This window comes from Ananas comosus, linkage group 17, assembly GCF_001540865.1.
Source record: "Ananas comosus cultivar F153 linkage group 17, ASM154086v1, whole genome shotgun sequence".
NCBI classification, from domain to species: domain Eukaryota; kingdom Viridiplantae; phylum Streptophyta; class Magnoliopsida; order Poales; family Bromeliaceae; genus Ananas; species Ananas comosus.
The window spans coordinates 314773-338490 of NC_033637.1; the positions used below are offsets into that span (position 1 = coordinate 314773).

Below are 23718 nucleotides of genomic sequence, written 5' to 3' on the forward strand. Positions count from 1 at the left end.
ATATTCTCTAATTCTTGTCAATTTTTTTAATTTTTTTTATCACCTTGTTTCTTTTTGTCTTCTATCCAAAAATATTTATTATTTATTTGATTCATATTCTCTTTGTTGTATTATGATTCTAATTTTCAATGCATCGCAGTGCTACAAGTTTACTAGCTTAGCTATTAATTTGGACTCTTTTTCTTTTTTCTTTTTTTTTTTTTTTGTGCTACCATAGTATCAAAATTGCAGAGTCTACGGCTTAGATATGGCTTCAATTTTTTCCATTTTTAGATAAATGGAGTTGTTTCGAAACTCGGACCCATATTGCGTGAGGCGGTTTCTGGTTAATTGCATCTTTCGGATAAACAAAATACAATTAATTACAAAGGAAGCAACACTAATGTCATTCAAAAATAATCAATTGTGTAGGAAAATCTTTCTAATATAATTGTGTATATAAAAGTTGATTATTTAGTTCTTAAAAGACACTTAGTTATCACTGATTTAGTTAAAATAATAATATTTTTCTACGAACTAATTTATTTATTATAAAAAAATAATTTAAAGGCCAAATATATGTGTTCTATTTAATATTAAATCACTACTCTTCCATCCAAAATGGATATATTTTTTTAAACTATTTTAAATAAAAATAGTGAGTAAGAATATTCTCATTCTTCTCAGCTCGAGTTAAGGTAGTGCCTTTGACGGCAACACCTGTTTACATTCGTCTCCTCTGTGTGATCTCATCTTCCGAAGAGATCACCTTTGGCCCCCAGCCACTCCTTAAAACGGCCCATTTTAATCATTGGCTCCGATTAGGCCTAAGCAACATCTTAACTGCAAACAACCAGGCTTTAAAAACCTGGATTGAACAACGACGCTAATTATTACCGGTCTCAAAGAGTTATTGCTTCAAGTATGTACTTTAATTATTATGTTGAAAATTTTTATATAGAAAAAATATTATTTATTATTATTATTATATATTTTACGTATCAATACGCTTAATTATAATAATAATTTTTATAATTAAATTATTTGATAACAATTATTCAATCTCACTTTTTAAAGAAACTATCTTATATTAAAAAAAATAATAAATCAGCTAAATTAACTTTAAATCGTAAATGTTAAATATGACTTGATAAATAAAAATTTTGCTGATTTTGATTAAATTGCATATCGACTCACCGATTCGATAGTTAAATTGCCCGAGTTCGAATTCGTTAAAAGCGTTTTCTTAATTTGTCTGGATTCAAAGATTGCAGTCGATAGTTTTTATAGATTAGATGACGATTAGAATCGATCAAATTAGACTGCAAAGACTAGGCTTTTTAATATAATTCATGTACGTCCATTTATGTATAGTATACACTGTCTAACACACACTTTGGCTGGAATCAGTACGCTATCTATCTATCCATCATCGTGAATGGTGCTAAAAGATTCAAGTGGTGTCCGCAGGTAACCTCTTCGACCCCACCGGAGGCACGACACGTGTCGACCTTTTCCGTATACCCCAGACGAAAAATGCCCTCAACCTACATTCCAAACAATTCGCTAAGTTACGTCGTAAACGAGCAGTTCGAGATCCCACACTCCATTCCATACACACATGGTTATTGCCGTGTGTTTTAAATCCCAGGTGGAATCAATATGGAAAGCAAAATAAGAATAATGTAATATAAAATCAGCATAATTTATTATTTTATTTTGTTTTAATTCGCCATTTGAATCGAAGTCGATAATGAACTATTTTCTTTATCGGATGTTCCGTTCAGATTAGATATAAGAAAACGTAATACAATTAACTAGTATAATTTTATTTTTTTAATATTTTAGTTTAAATTCAAACTAAAATTGTAATATTGAAAAATTTACTGTTAAAATTTTAAAATAATGTCAAGTTTGTAAATAATTTTTTCTAAAAAATTGTTATGTTGAAATTGAACCGATAATTCAACATTAAAACTAAATTTCTAATTTATTCCAATTCAAACTTAAAATTTTCATTTTAATATTTAATTTTAATTTGAATCCATAAATTTATTTTAAATTTTAATAAAAATTTAGAATAAACTTTACGATTTAAATTAAATTTAATTTCATACAATTTAGACTCGAAAGCCTTGACAGATTTTTAATTTTTAATTTAATGTTTCAAAATGTAAAAATTAAATTCTATAAATTAAATTTTATAGTTAACTTATATTTTTATATTATAAATAAGTTTAAGAGTTAATCTAATCCTGTAACAAAATCTATTTGTCAGATTTAATTTCTACATCCCGCGTTCTCTAAATGGGAGATTCGAAAAAAAGAAAAATTTAAGGACTATTTTCATTTCACCTGATAAATTGGATCTAATATAATATGATTCGCTCCATGTTCTGATCTTTGATTCAGAGTAGTCTGGTAAAAAAAAAAGTACAACCACATGTATTATATACCGGGCGGATATACCCTTTTCCCTATCTTCTATATCGCATGGGGATGTCGGTGGCTATATATATAGCAGAGAGAGACAAGGAGAGGGCATCATCACTAGCGCGTCTCTCAACGCATGTTCATATTTTACTCTTTGCTTCGCTCGAACAAAATTACGTATCGGCATATGATGCATCAGCATGGCGACGTTGCCGGTTTCCTCCGATCGTCCTCGTTCTCTCCTCGTCTCTCTCCTGTTCTCTGCTTCGCATCGTCACGAGCGGCCGAACCCAGAGAGACCCCTCTTCGTCGCCCTCGACGCCGACGCGACGGTTGCTCACCACAGCACGGTAACGCGTTACGCGCGCCTCCTCCCCTCGTATGCTTTAGATCGCAAATGGTGGTGTATATCGAATTGATGTGATGATATGTTTGATTGCCTCCTCTTTTCTTTTCGGCAGTTTGAAATGGTTTTTGTAGAAATTTGAGTTAGTGTGGATTAGTCGCTAACCGTTTGCGATCGATAACTTTTTTTTTTGCGTGAGGCATTATTTCTATTTACTTTTTTATTTTTAAGGAGGCGGCTAATTTTTGTTGTATTTTTTAAGTTTCCGACCAATCGTTTTGAATTGCTTGCCTCATTCGCCAGGTTCACACCGCCATATAATAATCACGCATAAATCAATGTACATAATAATGAGGTGCCATGCATGTTTCCAGGATTTTATTTATTTATTTATTTATTTTTATTTTTTATCCTGACTAGAAACACATTTAGGACTTTGCAAACTAATTTGTAGGCGTCAAACACTAGCATAATTTCTTTTATTAAATCTAAAGAGCTCACTGGCATTTGACTAAAGATGAATAAAACAGATTTATTTTTATTTTTCACGTGGTCGCCATAGACACATCTATTGATTAAACTCGATTCGTTAGAGGTCTTATAATAAATTTTAATATTTGATCTGATCAATGCTTAAAAATGGTCTTATATGTTCGAATTGTGATCTTATATTTACTGTTCTTTTGTTTTTTTATTTATGTAAACAAGCAATACCTATTATAACTTATTATTGATCTTTTGAGGACGATTTGTGGGCTAAATACTACGACTTCTTAAAACAATGATCTTTTTTTTCTTTTTTTTTCTTTTTTTTTTTTTTTTTTTTGAGAATAGGTGCAAGCAATGCATTGATATTTATATACATATGACTATTTAACCGGTCTAGTATCACATAGAATGTGCTTTCAGAAAAGTGGGGGGGAGAGAAAAAGGAAATAATCCACTCCTTTTATGAATGCATTTTATAGTAGGGACTTAGTTTTTCATTGTGTTGTTATCTGCGCCAGGCAATATCCCTCCCTTTTCATTTTGTTTTTTTCTTTACTAAATATTTATTCCAAATCAATACTAAGATTTTTTTTTTTTTTGACCGGAACAATTGATATGAGATAAAAATTAATTAGCATAAAGGGTTGACTTCACTCCACAATCAAATATGTAATTAGTATCATTAGCTATTACAATTCTAGCTCTTTCTTTGTTTTGTTCTATAAAATTGTTAGATGTCACTTTTGAATTCGTTAAGTTAATTATCATTACTACAAACAGGCTTGGAACTGATAGTTCATAAGGTAAGAAGCCTAAAAGAATTGAGAAAATTGAGAAAATAAACCATAAAATTGAAAGGTTCATCTAACCGGCCATGAAAGCTACGTGTGAGTATGCCAATTAACGCATTATCAAAATAACTTGTTCGTTTTGTGTGTCCTTTCTCTCTCTGCAATCATGAGGTTAAATGAATGGAGATGCCACAGTTGATGGATATTTTTTGTTAACAATGGTGGATATTTAATTGGACACCTGGCAACTTATTAACAATTAATGATGTAATAATAAAAATATTGTCGGCTATAAAGACGGATTTCGAAAGGTTTTTCTCATATTGGATAACCATTGCATTGAGCAAATCCTTGATGTGATGTTTAATCAAAATGCAAATATATGCAAGTTTAATTTGAAATTCCATGGCGTTCGTCTTCGCGTACTTTCCTTCACAAACTGCATCTCTCTTGTTTGTCTAGAGGCTCGCATTAATTGCATAGACGAAACGTGTAGTTTTCAACTCTTTCCGAGAAAGAAGATCGAAGATGATGAAGTAGAAGAAAACAATGTTTTCAACTTTTATTTTCTTCTGTAGTTCTTTCTGGTAACGGATTTACTGTACTAGATAATGCAAAGCTATATATGTTATTTGTTATGGATAAACTGATTGGTTGTAACCTGTGGAGGCAACCAATGATCATGATCATTAACCTTTTCAGCTTTATGATATTTCTTTCTTTCAGCAGGGGAGATATGTATTTTTTCTACGATGAATTACCTAGCCTATATATGCGTACATAAATTTTATGCGCACCACATTATGCTAAAAAATTTCACACATATGATTGGTTCTTGCAGCAACACTATAAAGAAACTTCTAAAACTTACTTCAAAAAGTAAGTAATATGCGTGCTGAAGAACAAATGAGCAACAAATGTACATGCCTATCTTTTAGAATTTCCCTTGACAATAGTTTTACTGTGGCATAGCTTGTATATGAGCTTTAATTTCTTCATTTTCCCAATACGTATCCACCTTGTGACATATGGTCAACTTAAGTGTGATTTACTTGCACGCAATACTTCACCTGATGAGTGACGATATCACTTTGTTCTCCTAATTGCACATAAACAGTCCACTACATATATATGGTTGTGTACCAGATCTGCTTTTCTTTTTTTCTTTTTCTCTTTTTAGCTAATTACTACGTATATATACTTTCTTGGTTTGCCGTCTCATTGACAAATTGAAATTTATTACAGCTACAAGTTTGAATTATGAATTGCTCATCAGTTTCTCCCTTCATGTTTGAAACTATCAGGTCCATATATCTCTGGTAGGTTCTGATAAGATGAGAGTGACGTGGATCACCGACGACGACGCCCCATCTGTCGTCGAATATGGTACTTCCTCGGGTCAATACCCTTTCTCGGCCACCGGCTCCGCCTCCTCCTACTCATATGTCCTCTACCGCTCCGGCCACATCCATGATGTCGTCATCGGTCCCTTAAATCCCGACACCGTCTACTACTATCGCTGTAGCTCTAATCCCTCGCGCGAGTTCTCCTTCAAGACACCGCCAGCGAATCTCCCCATCGAACTTGTCATAGTTGGTAATATTTTCTCCTTTTTTTTTTTTTTTTGTTTGCCCTCGATCATCGCCTCCTTATATTAGTTTTTTTTTTTGAATTATTTTTAATATATCGATAGTGCTAAATTAATTCTGCAATCTGCATCATTGTAAGAGGATTAATTGCATTAGTGTGCAAAAAGTACAACCAGCACTATGAACTATATATGGGTTGGTCAGAACAACCGACCAATTAAACAACTGCTAGTTAAAGGTTGCTTAAAATTGCAAAACTGCTTACAGTTAAATTAGGTATTGTCGATGGAAACTTTCTGTGTCCTAACTTTAACTGTTGGTGATCTTTTTTTAAGTTGTTTGGCGAGCACACGAAAATTATTCTTAAACAGTGAATAATTGGCTAGGCTGTTTGGCAGTAAGAATAATTGTCATATATTATATAATATAATTTTTGGTAGAAATGTACGCATTAGAGCTTAATTAGTTATGTAATTACTTACGTACCTGAGGTTGGAATATATTATTGTTGTCCAATATCGCGCGGATGCACGCATGCAGGCGACCTGGGGCAGACGGGTTGGACGAACACGACGCTGCAGCACGTGGCGGGTGCGGCCTACGACGTGCTGCTGCTGCCGGGCGACCTCTCGTACGCGGACCTGTACCAGCCGCTGTGGGACTCGTTCGGTCGGCTGGTGGAGCCCCTCGCGAGCGCCCGGCCCTGGATGGTGACGGAGGGCAACCACGAGATCGAGAAGATCCCCCTCCTCGAGCCACGCTCCTTCAAGGCCTACAACGCCCGCTGGCCCATGCCCTTCGCCCCGAGCTCCTCCGACTCCAACCTCTACTACTCCTTCGACCTCGCCCAGGGATCCGCCCACGTCCTCATGCTCGGCTCCTACGCGGACTTCGCCCCCGCCTCGCCCCAGTACCAGTGGCTGCAAGCTGACCTCGCCCGCATCGACCGTGCCCGGACCCCCTGGGTCCTGGCGCTGGTCCACGCGCCATGGTACAACTCCAACGAGGCCCACAAGGGCGAGGGCGAGGCCATGCGCAGCGCGCTCGAGCCGCTGCTCTACGCGGCGCGTGTCGATGCCGTGTTCGCCGGGCACGTGCACGCCTACGAGCGGTTCGCGCGCGTGTACAACAACACGGCGGACCCGTGCGGGGCGGTGCACGTGACGATCGGGGACGGCGGTAACCGCGAGGGGCTGGCGAGCGACTTTGCAGAGCCGGCCCCGGGGATATCGGAGTTCAGGGAGGCCAGCTTCGGCCACGGCAGGTTGCAGGTGGTGAACGCCACCCACGCGCTCTGGACGTGGCACCGCAACGACGACGACGAGCCCGTCGTCGCCGACCAGGCCTGGCTCACCAGCCTAGCTTCCAACCCGGCGTGCAGCGGCAAGACCCACAGCTAGCCGCTGATTGCTTATAAACTAGGCTGGGCTTGGCCTTGTTTATTTTGTATTGTTAATTTCTTTATTTATTGATCGATTAATTAGTTTGCACTACTAGCACTACTAATTCTCTCTTTAATTATATATACGTTCGTGTGTAATGGCATTCTAGTCGAAAGGTTGTTGCAGGAGATTGAAATAGTGCAGTAAAACATTACGATGGGTATTAGCTCTCCGTGTTACATTGAGAAAAATAAAAACTATGCAAATTGTTGTCCCCTACATTGTTCTATATATACTTCTATAGCCGGACGGACCTCACCGTCTTGGATAATTCGACAAATGAAGAAAGGCCTTTATATATTCTGCTTCAGTTTCACCTACCGAGGAAATGAAGAAGCCAAAGGACATACTATCCTTAATAAGTGTCAAAATAAACATCCTAAATCATCTTGTCTTGAAACTAATAAAACACTGCTTTGTTCTGCAGCCGACAACGACGAAAGAGCATCAAATTCCTGCCAAGCAAACCAACTAAGAATCTTGTTGAAACTGTTCGACATCATGGTTTTGTAGCTAAATTGCTCACAGTCATTATTTATTGGCCTTATGTGCTATTAATTTAACTCTGTGGCTGTCCCAGAGGCCAGAACCTAGTCCCACGGGGTTGAACTAGATATAGAAACAGAAGGGTACGATATAATACAGAATTAGAGACCATGTGGAAGCAGTGCATCTCTCTTCGCCAGTCACTTGACTGACCTATTCGCTGGAGCTGTACAATGGCTGTGGATTTCACAGAAGCTCTCCCCCAGGCCTAGCTTCCTTCTATACACCCCACACCCCACACCCCACACCCCTCATGTGTTGTACTCTGCTTCCCATGAGCACTCCTTGTCCTCTTCCCTTCTCCTCTTGGAAATTAAATCCCTAAACCATCATTCCCCCTCATGATTCAAACTGGCCCATCATGCTCTTGACTAAAAGATTGATTCCAGGGAATAGTCTAAATATATTTTTATAATGATATTAGGCGAATCATGTTACACACACATGGACAGTGACGATAGGCATAGATGAATGTCAAAAAAATCATGAATTTGGACAATTGAACAGCGGAACTTTTAATTTAAGATTTGGGACAGACACTAATACCATATTTTTTCAAAAAAAAAATCTAGAGCGGAGAAGGTTTAGGACCAACTCCATTACCAGATTTATCCCCCCGCCCCCACCAAAAAACAAAAAAAAAAAGAAAAAAGAAAAGAAAGAAAAGAAATGAGTTTGACACGAAATGGGTTATGAATAATGTAAACAAAGCTGATCTCTCACTGCCCACTATGGACTGACAGATCGAATCCAGGCCGTTCGATTCACCTCGATGGTGTGTGATGAATGAATGGAAAGGAAGTTACAGCAAAGCATGACATAAGCGCATGATGAGTTTTGAGCGGTGGTCATGTGAAGGCATTTAAGAGAGAAATGAACTCAATGGCTCCTGCAATACTCTGCGTATGCAATCTTTACCTCTGTGAGTAAAAGATTATATTCTCCCCCTTCCAAAAGCTTCTACTAATGAGTTCCTTACTCACCCGGGAATTAATACCATCCTAAATAGCCTATGCCATATCAAGTTACAATACGCAATCTTATAGCACGCAAAAGTGCAGTTCACAAATCTATCTGTTCTTTCCCAATTTGGGCTCCCCTACCAAACCTGGGTAGGCTCAACTCACTCCATATCCTTCCCAAAGTGACCCCATTCCTATCCTTATTGTATTGCCAAATCTATGCCTCCGTCGGGAGCACAGGCCATTTGGAAGTTAAAAGTCCTGTAATGATGGTGAGATAGCAATCTGTGTCCTTGAAGGAGCTTTTTGGTCATGATGGACGTGGGAGGAGGAGGAACACTAGTAGAAGAAGAAGAAGAAGAAGAAGAAGTTTCGAGAAGTATAAAAATAGGGGTGCGGATATGCTTCGACTAGTGAGGTCCAGAGGGGGGCACTTGAATGCTCCTCATAATTTGATTCTGGGAGCCATGCAAAATCTTCTGTCGCAGGGGATAAGAGAGGAGTGCATTCATTGAAACCCTAAAATCTACATCAGCCCATGAACACCACCAGTCATCCATGTGAGCAAGGCGAAAAATCTGGGATGCATATTTGAGAGGGAGGCAAAGATGTAGTGGAATATACAATATAATATAGTAAAATCAGGATTCAGGAGTAAATTGGGAAATTTTATAATTGGAAAAAATATTTTCCACTTTAGTAAAGTGCCTGTTGGTTTGACCTCATAATAGAGTATAATAATATAATATTATATTATTCGATAAATGTGTGAGTGCTATTATTGGAAAAAGGGCTATATAAAAACACATTCAATAACTTTCTGCACCAGAAATAGAAATACCNGCATCCGTCGGGAGCACAGGCCATTTGGAAGTTAAAAGTCCTGTAATGATGGTGAGATAGCAATCTGTGTCCTTCAAGGAGCTTTTTGGTCATGATGGATGTGGGAGGAGGAACACTAGTAGTAGTGGAAGAAGAAGAAGAAGAAGAAGAAGGAGGAGGTACGAGAAGTATAAAAATAGGGGTGCGGATATGCTTTGACTAGTGAGGTCCAGAGGGGGGCACTTGAATGCTCCTCATAATTTGATTCTGGGAGCCATGCAAAATCTTCTCTCGCAGGGGATAAAAGAGGAGTGCATTCATTGAAACCCTAAAATCTACATCAGCCCATGAACACCACCAGTCGTCCATGTGAGCAAGGCGAAACATCTGGGATGCATATTTGAGAGGGAGGCAAAGATGTAGTGGAATATACAATAATATAGTAAAATTAGGAGTAAATTGGGAAATTTTATAATTGGAAAAAATATTTTCCACTTTAGTAAAGTGCCTGTTGGTTTGACCTCATAATAGAGTATAATAATATAATATTATTCGATAAATGTGTGAGTGCTATTATTAGAAAAAGGGCTATATAAAAACACATTCAATAACTTTCTGCACCAGAAATAGAAATACCACATTAGAATTTTTATTGGTGAGGTTGAAAACCTTATTTTTATTTCCTGCGTTAGCGCAAATTTAGATCTTTCTCATTAACAAATGTTTTCCTGAAGATTGCTGCGCCTAAAAACAGAAACAAAACAGAACCAATGTTTTGTAGGCCTAGAATAGATTAATAATTTAATCCGGATCCTCATTTGACAATAATACGCTCTAATAGTTTCTAACAGATCCAAACGTGAAGCGGAGATTTTAGAGGGATTCGGTATGAGATGGAATAAGTTAGTTACAGGGACGATAAAAAAAATTTAAACATTTTAATACATATCTAAGTCGAAAGGGACTAACGACAACATACGCAGCAGCGCCCATGGGATTAATTAAATAAAGAAAGGGAAGTTGGGGGGGGGGGGTGTGGTGCGGGCGCGGGGAGGAATAAATTATATAAAATGCTTCCTCTCACACGCAAGAAGAAGCAAAGTCCACAGAGCGGAATCTTCATCTCAATCCAAACGAGGTCCACGAGGTTCCTGGCCCTAGAAAATGACTAATGTACCCATGGCCTCACCGCACAGCCCTTGGGAGGCAAAACGATCCGAGGAAACGTAAGGTGCTCGCTCACGTTAAGCACCCATGGCGCCCAGGTGGGCCAATTCAGTGGCGTTCCCTCAGAGGGCGCTCGTTACCCTCAGAAACGTATACTTATCTCCAACGAGGCCCACGAGGGCCCAGCGAAATTACCAACTCGACCACCCCACCCCAAAAAGAGGGAGGAAAAATAAAATAAAATAAAATAAAATAAAATAAAGAACCCAATCCCCTCATTAAACTACGAGGAGGCGCCAGCTACTCCTCTAATACATAAGCAGCCTAATATTATTACATTCCAAAGTTGACATTATGCATTGCAGCAAGTACGAATGTACAAAACTCTTCAACCATAGATTATTTCGATCCAAAATGCCTACACTTCAGCATTTTAAATTGAAGTAGACATTAAAAATATAAGAACCTATAGTTTTCAGATAATAACATAACATAACATAAGAGTTAAGAGTTGGCCAGACGTTGTTGCATTATAATTATGGATAATATTAATTAATAATAACTAGGGCCCAGCCGCCCAGGAGGGGACTTACATTAGCGGATCAACCAGAAGTCTAAATAATAGAAGAAAAGAAATATGTGGCCAAACTCAATCCAGTAGATAGATTGCACACAACTAGTCGGGGAGCCAGAAGATATAAGTTCGTGATCATCTTTCCAACCGAGTTTAAAAAAATATATAAAAGATAAAAAAAGGGGGGGGGAAATGATGGTGAAAATAAATGAGAGGGGAGGGGAGGGGAGGGGGGGGATATAATAATTAATAATGAGGAGTAATAATGGAAAAAGACCAAAAGAGCATCGATGAGGGGTGATGATGATGATGGGGGAAGGGGGCGAGGACCCGGAAGGGCCATCATTGCGAATCTTGGGCCGGCCGAACCCCATCATCATTTGGGAGGGGAGGAAAAAGGCCCACGAAATTCCCAAAATGCCCCTTACTACTAGTCCGCCCCAGAGTCCCAGACCCCAGACCGAGTCCCCTTCTCCCGCGCTATCACGTGACGCCACCCGCTCTTCCCTTCCAACCCCATCATCATCATTTGCCAACATTAAACTCTCGCCCCCTACCGGCCGCCTCCACTCCTTTCCCTTGCTTGCTTACACACACTCATGCATGATTCCTGTGCCCCTCCTCCATAGTCCACACAAAACACAATTAAGAGAGAGATATATATATATATATATATATATATAGAGAGAGAGAGAGAGAGAGAGAGAGAGAGAGAGAGAGAGAGAGAGAGAGAGAGAGAGGGGCATATATAATCACAGCACAACCCACCCTGAGCACTATAAATAACCCCTCACACCCCACCACCCGAAAGCGCACATACGCACTTCTTCTTCCCATTCTAACATCATCTTCTTCGTCGCTTCTAATCCCTCTATACGTCTCTCTCTCTCTCTCTCTCTCTCTCTCTCTCTCTCTCTCTCTCTCTCTTCTTGAACTTTCAAGTCCCAGCACCCAAAAGGTGATCACTCGGGAAAAACCATGGCTTATATTATATATATAATATATATCCTATGGGCCTCCTCTGTTTCTCCTATTGGTATATGTTATCTCGTTGGTTAGGATAGTATGCTTTCTTGTTTAGGAGGACCGGGTCGATGGTGTACTTCTTCCTCAACTCCTATGGTGGGAAAAACTGATGTAATTTGGTCATCCTTTTTGGTTACGTAGGGCCTTCCTCTCTAGCTAGTAACCATACTTACACGTACCTAATCGAGGTATTGAATAGTTTTTACACCTTAAAAAATATACATATATTTATACTAACCTCCAGTTTATGCTAAATTTGTTTTCTTCTATGTCGCCACATTTGTCTGTCTCTCTCTCTCTCTCTCTCCTGGTGCTGCCATAGCACGCAGCCCATAGTCTTTTGAGCTTTATTTTTTGACTTTAGAAGGTTCAGCTATGCAGGTAAAAGGAAAGGAGAAATGGGCTTTGTGGGTCTCCTATGTTGTTACTTTTTTTTAACTCTTTGTAGCGCATTCGGCTTTTCCTTTTGTGTATCATCTTTGGGAAAAGCAACAGTCCGTCCTGTTCAGAATATACCACCAAAAGTCTATCTACTTCTACTCCCAGTTCCATCCTATTAATTTACTAACATACTACCAACCAATATTATTCCTCACACGCTGACCTTTTCTTGTTTTACTGTGTCCACCAGGGGTACTACTTCCCCTACGAGCAAAAGCCATGGAGAGGATCAACTCGAAGCTCTATTTGCAGAACTGCTACATAATGAAGGAGAACGAGAGGCTGCGGAAGAAGGCGCAGCTTCTGAATCAGGAGAACCAGGCCCTGCTGTCGGAGCTGAAGCAAAGACTGGCCAAGTCGAATGCTGCTCCAAATCCTAACCCCGTTCCCGACCTCAATGCCAGCCCGCCGCCCACACCCAACATGGCTCCTAATACCAGCAAGCCCTGATCCGATGCCATGACAATTGTATGTGGGGGTGGGTAAAGGGTTCTTTTTTGGGTTGCTTTTGGGTTACATGTTATGTTAGCTTTACAAACCTAATGTAGTGTACTGGGGATCCATCGACAGCCTACAGCCTACAGGGCAGTTTCAGTTATATATAAATATCAGTATATGTTTTGTTTGTTGAATCTAACTCAAATTCTGGAATTCTAGAATTCTACTCTCGAGTCGTAAATGTTTTTATGTTGACGGTGAAAATTTACTTTATTGCATGATTTCATCCAATTTAACTGATGTAAAAATGTTTCCGCTATATAAAGAAACAATTGGAACCAATGCAAGGTAACTTAAAAATCCACACTTAGCTTCTTATCGATGTCAGCGAATGTCTGGAAAAAGGCCTTGAAGTGTTTGTAAGCTGTATCCACATCTTGTTTCCCACATATCTCACGAACACTGCATTTGTTACACGCATAAAAGAAGAGTTCAAAGACTGCATATGCAAAATCTTGAATTTTCTATTCAGATCATAAGTTCTAATATCAATAAGCCGTATCCTGTTCTTCTTAAAATTTAAGCCACGAGTTGTCCTATTTTGACGCACTACCCAGTAACTAAGCATAAGTGATTTGCCAACAAGCATTACGGGCAGTAGCTTTAAGTTGTTTATCCGGTTCGTAAGTTTGTCCATAATTTCAAGTTGAATTCTGCAAATGAAATTGTTAGTTGCATGATGATTGTTCATGAATTAAGATTTTCCCAATTGTATTGAAGTTAGTATATTAGCTGAAAACAGCGAATGCACCAAACTCAAGTTACAGGGTAGGTGTCTGGCAACATCAGTTCTATCGATGTATAAATTGGTAATAGCTTTGATTGTCAAGTAAAATAAACCGTTTAAGTAGATCATAATAAGTTCAAAAGTATTCTAATCTGTTGCAACCCTGAGCAGTCCTCTGTACTGCCGTTTCCATGGACTATATAAAACTTTGTTACAAAATACAAATTGATCTGGTTTTACGGACCTAGAATCAACAAAGAGCATACCACCTACTCGTCTTTAAAATCATAAGCAAGCTTGTCTATTGAAATACAGGAAATAAAATGACCAATTATAAATTTGCCGAATGACCTGCTAACCACGGAATTTCAACCCAACCATTAGTGAGTGCTAGATGGTGTTATTGGCTTGCTGAACAGAGCAGAGTCCTATTTCACAGTTCACTGATATCATTTAGTTAAAAAAGCATGGACCTTACTTGAACTACACCAAATTTTGAAACGGGTGCTCAGAACTCTAAAAAATTTGGTTTTATTACCAAATCTTATAGTATATTTCATTTCATAGATTCAATTAGAATTTAAACTTCTTTTTTGACAGAACATTTACAATTTTAAAACAAAATATCTTTTTCTATTTGACGAAAGGTTCTATAAATTGTTTAAGAAAGGATGTTAAATTCTAACATAATTTTTTTGACAAGAATGTTTGAGAGTTTTTTAAAAATCAAAAGAAATGTAAAGTTATACAGTAAAATTAAAAATTTTGAAACTCAGCTCATTTCAAAATGAGTCAATAGTTCAGATGAGGTTCCTACATTTTTCACCCATTTTTTTATCTTCCAAAGTTTCTCACCTTTGGATAAAGGACGGTTAAATCCATACTTTGTTTACTTCTTTTTTTTTTTTAGAGGAAACACAAATTTGTTTATTGAAATATTCTATCCGGACATCCTGCAAGTAAGAAGTACATTCTATACCAACCATCTAAAAATTTAAAAATCTCTTTTAAATTTTTAAAATTAAAAAAATGATAAGATCAGAAAAAAAGAATTAGTTGTTTATATAAATAAAATATAAAATTTACACTTTTTTTTTTAAGAGAGAGAAAGGTAGCATGCTATCCGTTTCGTTTATTTCATTTAGAAATAAATTTAGCTGAAAATGTGAATCAAATAGAATTCGAACTTGAATCTCGAGTACCAATCATCAATCCTTTTTGCCACTTGTGCTAGGAAGGGTCAGTCACTCTACTTATTGATATGCAGCTTGTTTACAAGAATATTATACGGCAATATTCTAGTAACTGTCCTGGACATCTATTTGATCCCGAAAGGATGTCTTTGATCGGAGATTTATCCGAGATCTAAAAGGCTGACGAGGGTATGCAAAGTCAAAGAAAGATCTCATAGATTCTGAAGAGAGGTCAATCTATTTCTTAAATAATAGGAAGACCATATGCAAATTCCTCCGGCTTAGTTTAGGTCCGTTTGGTTCAGCGTAAAATCGTAAAAAATAAATTTTCGTAAAATTTTTTTTAACATTTTGTAATATTTCGTTTATAGAGAAAAAAAAATATAAACATTTGTTCTGTTGAAAAAAAAAAATTATATTTATTTAATTGATAAAAAAAAATTGAATAAAAAAAATTTCACACAACTTGAATTTTTATTTTCCGCCAAAAAAAATATAAAAAATAAAAATTTCAATTTATTTTCAAATCCAAAAAAATCAAAAATAATTTTTATACCAAAAATGATTTTTCAACGCGGAACCAAACATGAAACACCTCTCAAAGACCGAGAGAGATAGGGAGAGAGAGAGAGCGAAGGGGGGTCCACCATAATAACATCAGATCAAAAGGGACATGACATATGGTCCTTCGGTACCGACAGGTTGACCATAAGTCCATATACGTCATCAGCTCTCAAGTTCGGAGTCCCATCAGCGATCTATTTGAGCCCATTTGCAATGATTATAACGTTTAATTTACAGATATAAAGTGGAAAAGAAAATTTTGTTTCACTGGTACCGCAGAGCACAAATGCCGCAAACAAGAGTCAAAGAAATGCAAGGTGCCAACAAGCCATGATGACCAAGTAAAAATGGACCACTCTGGCCAGGGTGTCCACNTTTAATTGAATAAATTGAATACATCTAAACAAGATAAATCTGTACTTTAAACCTTGTGAAAATTACAGCTATGGACCGTGCAATTTAAATTTCGAATTTAAAGTAAATATGAAGTATAGAGTTTCAGTAGAATAAGTTAAAAAAGCTTGGACAAATAAATCTGGACCGCAAAGTATGACTTTGGACCGTTAAGTTGAGAGAGTAAATCTGGATCATCGAATAAATCTAGACTATGTAAGAATAAATTTGGGCTGTGGAGTTTTATGAAACATATTGAATGAATCTGTATAGTAGAGTATGTTTTAACCTCAATCTAATAAATCTAGAAGAAATAAATCTAAACCTTGGAGAAAAATATAAAATTTAAGTTCAGAATAAATTTGAATCTGCAGTAGAGTTTCCTACTTCACAATTGCGCAACTTGATATTGTTAAATATATTGGATATTCTAAACCTAGTTGCTTTACATTTATAGTTAACTTTATATTTAAAAAAAAAAACGAAAATAAATAGTATACAGTATACTATATTTCTCGCTCTTAAAAAAATTCCAAATTATCTTTTATGATGAATAAAATATGTATACAAGATGACTTTAAGCTACAACATATCTCGAAGCTTTAGGTGTCAAATCCAAGCCCTAGGTAACGTTGATAAGTGTCATTTCACGAAGAAAATGCTAAACGTTGGATCCGTTGGAGCGGACAAAAATTCTATGGGCAGCATGCGGCACGCTGCCGGATGTCCACCACTGCTCTCCCAATAATGGGGAGAGCAGTGGAACTTTCTGGGCGCACCTGGTGCATCTATACCAGGTGCACCATAATTGTAATTTTTTAAATTTTTTAAAATTGTAACTTAATATGTTAGCATATATGTTATGATTTAAAATTTATATGGTCTATAATTCATGATTATCGATTTAGAAAATTAAAATTTTAAAATAAATTTATTTTTGGTTTCATGGAATAGCATGGATAATTTTTATTATTCCTAATTTTTTTTCAAAACCAAATAGAATTTAAAATTTTAATTTCTACAATGATAACTAGTAAAAAAAATAAATAAATTATTACATAAAATTATAATTTTAAAAACTAAAAATTTAAAATTACAATTATGGTGCACCTGGTATAGATGCACCAGGTGCACCCAGAAAGTTCCAGTGCTCTCCCCATTACTGGGAGAGCAGTGGTGGATGGGCGCCGCGTGGCACCTGTGCCATGCGGCGCCCATCCGGCAGCGTGCCCAAACTAATTAGTTTGGGCACGCTGCCCATAGAATTTTTGTCCCGTTGGAGCGTCGCGACACACCGCATTAATGCATAAAATAATATATTAACACTTCACTATAGTCGATTAAAATATATATAATTATTTAATTTTAAAATTAAAAAAACTTATAATTAAAGAAATATATACAAAAATTTATAAAGTAGTCTTATATACGTATATTATAAAGAATAACCTTTTTTATTAATTTTTTTTAACTTTTAGTATTTATACAGCTAAATTATTTTAATAATTTTGTTTTAAAATTCAATCAAACTTAAGAGTTTTGATAGTTATTTTATAAATTAATTTTTAACTAAAATTTAAAATCGGAGAAATTATTTCAAATTAAATATAGGTGGGGTGTCTTTAATTACTTTGTTAAAATTAATTTTCTCCTAAGTTAAATTTAAGTCCAACATGTATTTTTTAAGTAATATTCTAAGCTCCAATTCAGATTTTAGAAACACAATCAATTAATGAATTGAGCAATGAAACATGATATACAAAAGTCCACTAATACATGCTAGCAATAGTACTTAGGAGAAAATCCGCGAAAATCCGATAAGTATATGTAATATACTGAACTTTAGTAAATTGCGAAGTTCGTGTATGGGAATGATAATTGAAACCATCCTACATGTTCTAAAGAGTTTGGAGAAATTGGTGACCAAGTTTGGGTGTGATCGGAATGTGAGAAGCAAGAAAGTGCATTGCTGTGGCCCTATCTTCGAATTTCTGCATTGTGTACCGGTACAATATCAATGTTGTACCGGTACAGCAAGCAGCAGTGGCAGCAGCTGCGTGGCAGTAGGGAGAATTTGGTCATTTCACTTCCCAAGCTTTTCTACAAGCTCCCAGCTCGACCCCTGATGTTCAGATTAGCTTGCTGGAGCTTGGCAACAGGGGTTTGAAGCTCTTCTTTNTAAATAAGTTTTTTATAATTGAGCTCGACTTTATTATTTTTTTACTAAAAATCAAATAATAAATAAATATATTATATATATAATTATTTATTTATATATATAAATATAAATTAAATAAATCATATAAATAAAAAATATATATATTCGAGTTGTTATCGTGCCAAACACGAGAAAACTAACTCCAGCTTGTGTTTGGCTCGTTTATTAAACAAGTTGAAAAATTCAATTCATGTTCGGTTCGTTTGCTAAATAAGCGATTCAATCTCGAATTCATTTCGAGCCGAACACGAATTGGCTCACGAACAACGAGCTGAATTGCAACCCCTAACTCTGACCGGCCAAACCCGATCCTAATACGATTCAACTTATAAGAGTTGGCTCCTAGAAATAATACCTGATAATAACAAATTGGGTTTAGATTTGATTCGGTCCTTTTTGGTAGCTTTCATTGATTTGAAGTTCAATCTGATGTCTTAGTGGTATGATTTTTTAGTATTTTATTCAGACCTCTTTACTTTTTAAAATAACCTATGTCCTTAAACTAGAAAGACCACGTTAAAATTAACTACACACGAAACAATTCAACAATTTGCTATTATTCATAAGTATTCACTCTATAATATAGAGGACGGAGCTATATTTATCCTACAGCTTGGTACGTGCCCAATAAAATGCAACAACTCTGCATGTAGAATAGAGAGAGCAGAAAAATTATGCAGACCAAGGTTGAGATAGAGAGAGACCTGTGCATGGACAGTTGTGGAATGCCACAATCTACAGTTCGTATACCAACACCAGAAGCGAGGATGGGGCCGATCGTAGAACCGCAACCCATATCATTTCTTACAACAAATTCCTACGCATGAATTTCTCCATGTAAGTCAAGTTCGCGAAATTGCAGGTATCTAATTTTGAGTCCAACGTGTATTTGAGAAATCAAGCAGCAAGCATGAGGGTTGTTTAAAGAACTAACATGTTATCACAAATATTTTGATGGAAATTTACTGCGTCACACTTGCATTACATCATCAATAACAAGCCAATTACATCTCTCTTCTTGAAAGAAAAATACAACAAAAATATTTTTCTATTAACTATGATTGAACAGGTGGACCCAAGGGATATAATTTTATTGGTTAGGTACACCATGTCAGCAATATAAATTGGGCATTCTAGATCTTTTCAATGTTTTGCTACAAATGTTTATTAGCATAGTAGATTGACACGAGTGGAAGTAGCGAAATTTGCAGTGACACCTAGATTTCAAGAGCAATTAACAGCAGTTACAGAAAGAATCTGAAACAAATTCCCGTAAATGACTGGTGTTACATGTTTTGTGAGTAACAAGTAGAAGCACAAGCTACTCATGCAGACATAGCATTTTACTTTTCATTAGTTTCTAACCAAGATCATGCCTGTGCATCCTGCTATTCTAAGGTCTAGGGAGAATCGAATAGCCTTAGATACACATTTGAACATTCTTCTGTTCAACTCTACAGAGATAATTGTTCTAGGCAAAGCCGAGCACCACCAGAGACCTATGTTCAAAAGGGGCAATCTAAGCAAAATTCATAGAGATGTCTGTTTTTGTTTATGTCTCCTAATTTGACATGTAAAATAAAGTTTCTTTCCACCCCTCAAATGTAGGAAGTAAACAGCAACCTCATGAGCTGCTTTCAAAAGGTTCTGAAATAACTTAGTTCAGCCAATGATGTTTTCACTACCCTAAAATAAATAACTTGCCACATAGTAACACAACTAGACACTTCATTTTATCCAAATAACATGCGGAGAGAAGAAAGTAAGTAAAAGCAGCAAATGTAGAGTCCAGTCACAGAGAGAGTACCTGAACTGGAAGGTTATGCATACTTGCAACTTCCTTGAAAAGAAAAGCCGTTACAGCACTTGTGGCGTAGCGTTGATTAGCATTATGCTTGATAACAAGCCCTTTTTGTAGCTCTGGCCTGTGGTGTTCTTCATATTTATCAGGAAAGTTTGGGTGCAACCCATGAGCCATGTCTGCAGACACTGTAATGAGAAAATAGAGAGATCTCATATTTGACAGCTTATTGAATTATCATAAAGTACGAAGTCGTCAAAACATAAAGACATACCAAGAAAGGAGGAGTGAATTGCACGCTCCAAAGCACTCTCTCCCATTGATTGATGAGATAAGTTGTCAACAATACGCTTCATAGCCTGGAACATTGTTGGTGCTCCTGCTCCTTGTGGCGAGTTTGATCCAACCTGAAAATTGTCACTTAGATATATGTGACGTCATTAAAAAAAATAAATGATTGTTTTAAACTTCACAGTATGAGCAAGATATTAACACCAGCAGGCCAGCAGGGGAAATTTAATAGTGTTTGCTATAGACCACAACATGACATCTATTTGACAAATCAAAGAGAAACCATCAACTTCTGAGTCCCTTCCGCCGATCATATATCCAAAGGGTTTGTGCTAAGGCCAGCATTTTAATCTTTTGGCAGAGGCTCCCGGATATCTTATTTGTGTTGTATAGCCAATTCTAAACTTGGTGAGAAGAGGCTTGGATTGTGTTAGACCTTTAACTACACTCTCCAAGAATATCTTATATTACCCGCCACTTCTTTTGCGCATTTGGATAAGCGGCCAGAAGATCTATATATAAATATCACACTCTTTTAACATGTTGTACTCCAAATCTTTGTTGTTCTCCACCTTACCTCCAAACATTCCTTCTGAACTGAGAATAAAGTATTTGAAAAAAGGGCCTAGGAAAGTAGCAAGGAGAATAAATATATAACCAGGAACATGCTGCATAAAACAGTTTCAGAACAGACAATGAGTCAAAATTACATTCAGACACATATACCAACACTTGAATATTGATTACAGTAGTATACCTCTTCATTATCAAATAAAGCAATCATCCTAATGGCCTTCTCATTTGACAGATCCCCAGGTGATTTACATGAGTCAACAAGAGATCTGAGCGCGCAATAACTCGAAGCAAGATTATCAAGTCTACCAGAGAAGATAAACTCATTATTTCCACCGCCAAGACAGCTAGGCTGTGTATCACAGACATTCAACTCCATACCCACTATTTCATCAGCATTACATTTGAGTTCCTCTGCCAAGACCTGTAAATACACAGATCAGATTGGCAAACCAAAATTATGGACTACCTAGAATAGGTAAATCATGAAAAACCACATGTCAAGTTAATTAAAGCAAAAAAAAAAATTGATATAACCTTCAAAAGAAGTGCGTGATGTGCAATTTTGGGGGAATTTGCCAAACTGACTTTGTCCTCGGATTTGGTTTGAGCATCCTCAAGCTTTGTTGCAAGAAGTGGAATAAGGTGATTCTCTAGGTTTGGCTTAAAACCTTCAGAGTTCACTGAGCTAGAAACAAGGATTGGTAAGTCAGTAAAAACAACTTTCCACCAAAAAAGAAAAATAGTGTTAAAATAAGATATTAGAGCACGAATGGGAGCAATATAAAACTAGCTTTGCCAGGAAATATATGAACGTGCGGTGAAGTGCAATATATCAAAGGTGTAACTCTAGGGAAAATCTTGAGAAACAGAATTAATATATTTAGAAGGAAACTAGCAGCAACCGGTCAAGATGTATGGCTAATGTCGGTACGCGTAGTAAAGGCCTTCTCACTTTGACAAGCTTATGCATGAATGAACCATCACCAGCTTTAAGAATTACTCTTCCTGCTAAACTTAGATCTCTATCAAACCATGTGTGCCATAAGCCACCTCCATATGTCTGGACATTTACCATCAAGTACCCAGATTTGGTTGACGCAGACCTTGGTTTCAGTTTTAAACATGGGCTATCTGTATGGGCAGCAATCACATTAAACCCACCGCCAACTCTATACCTGCATAACAAAATATATCAATGGCACCTGTGATGAGGAAGTAAATTATGAATAGAATATAAGAGACAATAAAATAGGATGTAGACATGAGGATAGTACCAATGCTTCAAGGAATCAATCAGATTCAATATTACGAAAATAAATGGTACAATCTAATAAAGTATGGATGGTTAAAGGTCTTCTGATTCATATACAGCCAAAACTTATGGATAATGTCAACAGGATGTAAAACCACTTCATCCGGAAGATGGCTATAGAGATGGAATACAACGTTTCCGAGCTGAGTGCAACCAGAAATCCAACATTATCTAACTCGTATTAACTTACAGAACATTCAATACTACATACTACACTACAGTAGTATACTAATAAAGTATCATCATTTTTTAAATATTACAAGCACCTCTGAATAAAAAATATGAAACATACAGAAAAAGTGTAAGAAGCATCCTATGTTCAACCGAATGATTAGAAATCAAACAAGGAAGCCGACTTTTCGTGGGCTACCTTGTATGGAACAACAACAAGTAAAGTGAATCCGTTAATTTAATCGTTTACAAACCACAAAGAAGCAATGATTGTGTCCCTGATTAGAGTACAACAGTATATGTAACAAATTAATTCAATAAATTCATCAATCAGCTACCCATAAAGTGTGTAGAGTAAGATGATTAAAGAGAACTTACCTTTCTCCGATTGCGAAAGCGACCAACGAGGACATGTTACGAGTAAAGAAGTAGCGCCCACCAGGTTGGAGGTCCCAATCATCGTTCTCGTTCAGCAACTTGAATCCAGCAGCGAGTAATTGCCTCTTCGCTTCAGCTGATACAACAAAACATCACCAAAATACTCATCAATTTCACCACGAGAAACCAAATCAAACATGTCGTTGGCGTACCAGTGGCGTGGAATTGCGTCCATGATTCGTTGAGGTAATCCAACAGATCGCCCACGACAGACGTCGAGCTTTCCCCAGTGCTCGAATCTAGCTGCGGGATGAACGATAAAGAGAGAGATGAGATGAGATGAGATGAGATGAGATGAGTGATAGAGGGGGGGTGTGTTCTAGGGCACTCACTTGAAGAGGACGATGATCGTCGGAGGAGGAGGAGGAGGAGAGGAGACGATACGAGGAGAGCGTGTTCGAGCGGCGCCATGAGCGAAGGTGCGAGGAGGAGAGAGGAGGAGGATGATGTATTCGGGGAAACGAAGAAGAGAGGGGAAGAGAACGATGCGAAGGAGGCCTCAGTAGTTGGAGACGACTCAACGCCATGGTTTACGAGCTTGCTCTCCAAGCATCGAAGAAGAAGGGATGGCCGGAGATTTGGATATCGCCGCAATTGGGCTGCTGATGGGCCGTGGCCCGTCTTCAACCTGCTTTTACCTCAGACATGGGCTTACGGGCCGAATCTGCGCTCGGATCCTGTCTCGACCCAAGCCCGTCAAAGTTTAGGCCCTCTTTTTTGTCGGGCCCAGGTACACTTCAACTCATGAATTAATAATTGCAGATTAAATCGAGTTAGGTATTTCATTTTAAAAATTAAAGTAGCGTAGAAGCCTAATAAATAATTATAGTACTATTTTCCTGGTTCTTCGGCAGTTCACCCAATCCAAACAGTCCAACTTCTTGGTAACTGGAATTAAGCCCACAAAGTTGGAAATTGATGTGCACACG

The 23718-nt window shown here is 37.3% G+C and overlaps 3 protein-coding genes across 8 annotated transcripts; 2 read left to right on the plus strand and 1 right to left on the minus strand.

Moving 5' to 3' along the window:
• On the plus strand, positions 5337–7288 carry LOC109723289 (purple acid phosphatase 22-like; the record flags this gene model as incomplete). Its single annotated transcript, XM_020251614.1, has 2 exons — positions 5337–5634; positions 6168–7288. Coding segments are annotated over 2 exons (1158 nt in total), but the record flags the coding sequence as incomplete, so codon positions are not given.
• On the plus strand, positions 11829–13244 carry LOC109722749 (protein LITTLE ZIPPER 3). 5 transcript variants are annotated; one of them, XM_020250874.1, is made up of 2 exons: positions 11829–12354; positions 12798–13244. In XM_020250874.1, exon 2 carries the CDS (start codon positions 12827–12829, stop codon positions 13055–13057), a length of 231 nt encoding a protein of 76 aa, XP_020106463.1. In that variant the 5' UTR covers positions 11829–12354; positions 12798–12826; the 3' UTR covers positions 13058–13244. The 5 variants fall into 5 exon arrangements, with proteins under 5 accessions (XP_020106463.1, XP_020106465.1, XP_020106464.1 ...); XM_020250876.1 differs by having other exon boundaries at positions 11829–12277; XM_020250875.1 differs by having other exon boundaries at positions 11829–12098.
• LOC109722747 (probable aspartyl aminopeptidase) lies at positions 13251–23384 on the minus strand. 2 transcript variants are annotated; one of them, XM_020250870.1, is made up of 10 exons: positions 23122–23380; positions 22942–23032; positions 22730–22865; positions 21771–22043; positions 21403–21553; positions 21050–21289; positions 20276–20408; positions 20008–20189; positions 18905–19017; positions 13251–13507 (listed from the first exon to the last, which is right to left on the minus strand). In XM_020250870.1, exons 1-10 carry the CDS (start codon positions 23314–23316, stop codon positions 13399–13401), a joined length of 1623 nt encoding a protein of 540 aa, XP_020106459.1. In that variant the 5' UTR covers positions 23317–23380; the 3' UTR covers positions 13251–13398. The 2 variants fall into 2 exon arrangements, with proteins under 2 accessions (XP_020106459.1, XP_020106461.1); XM_020250872.1 differs by lacking the exons at positions 13251–13507; positions 18905–19017 and adding an exon at positions 19121–19417 and having other exon boundaries at positions 23122–23384.

Coding starts and splice junctions, on each gene's coding strand:
- LOC109722749 (XM_020250874.1), top strand. CDS start 12,827: ATGGAGAGGATCAACTCGAAGCTCTATTTGCAGAACTGCTACATAATG.
- LOC109722747 (XM_020250870.1), bottom strand. CDS start 23,316: ATGGCGTTGAGTCGTCTCCAACTACTGAGGCCTCCTTCGCATCGTTCT. Junction 23,033..23,121: donor ACGATCATCGTCCTCTTCAA/GTGAGTGCCCTA, acceptor TTCATCCCGCAG/CTAGATTCGAGCACTGGGGA. Junction 22,866..22,941: donor GACGCAATTCCACGCCACTG/GTACGCCAACGA, acceptor TTGTTGTATCAG/CTGAAGCGAAGAGGCAATTA.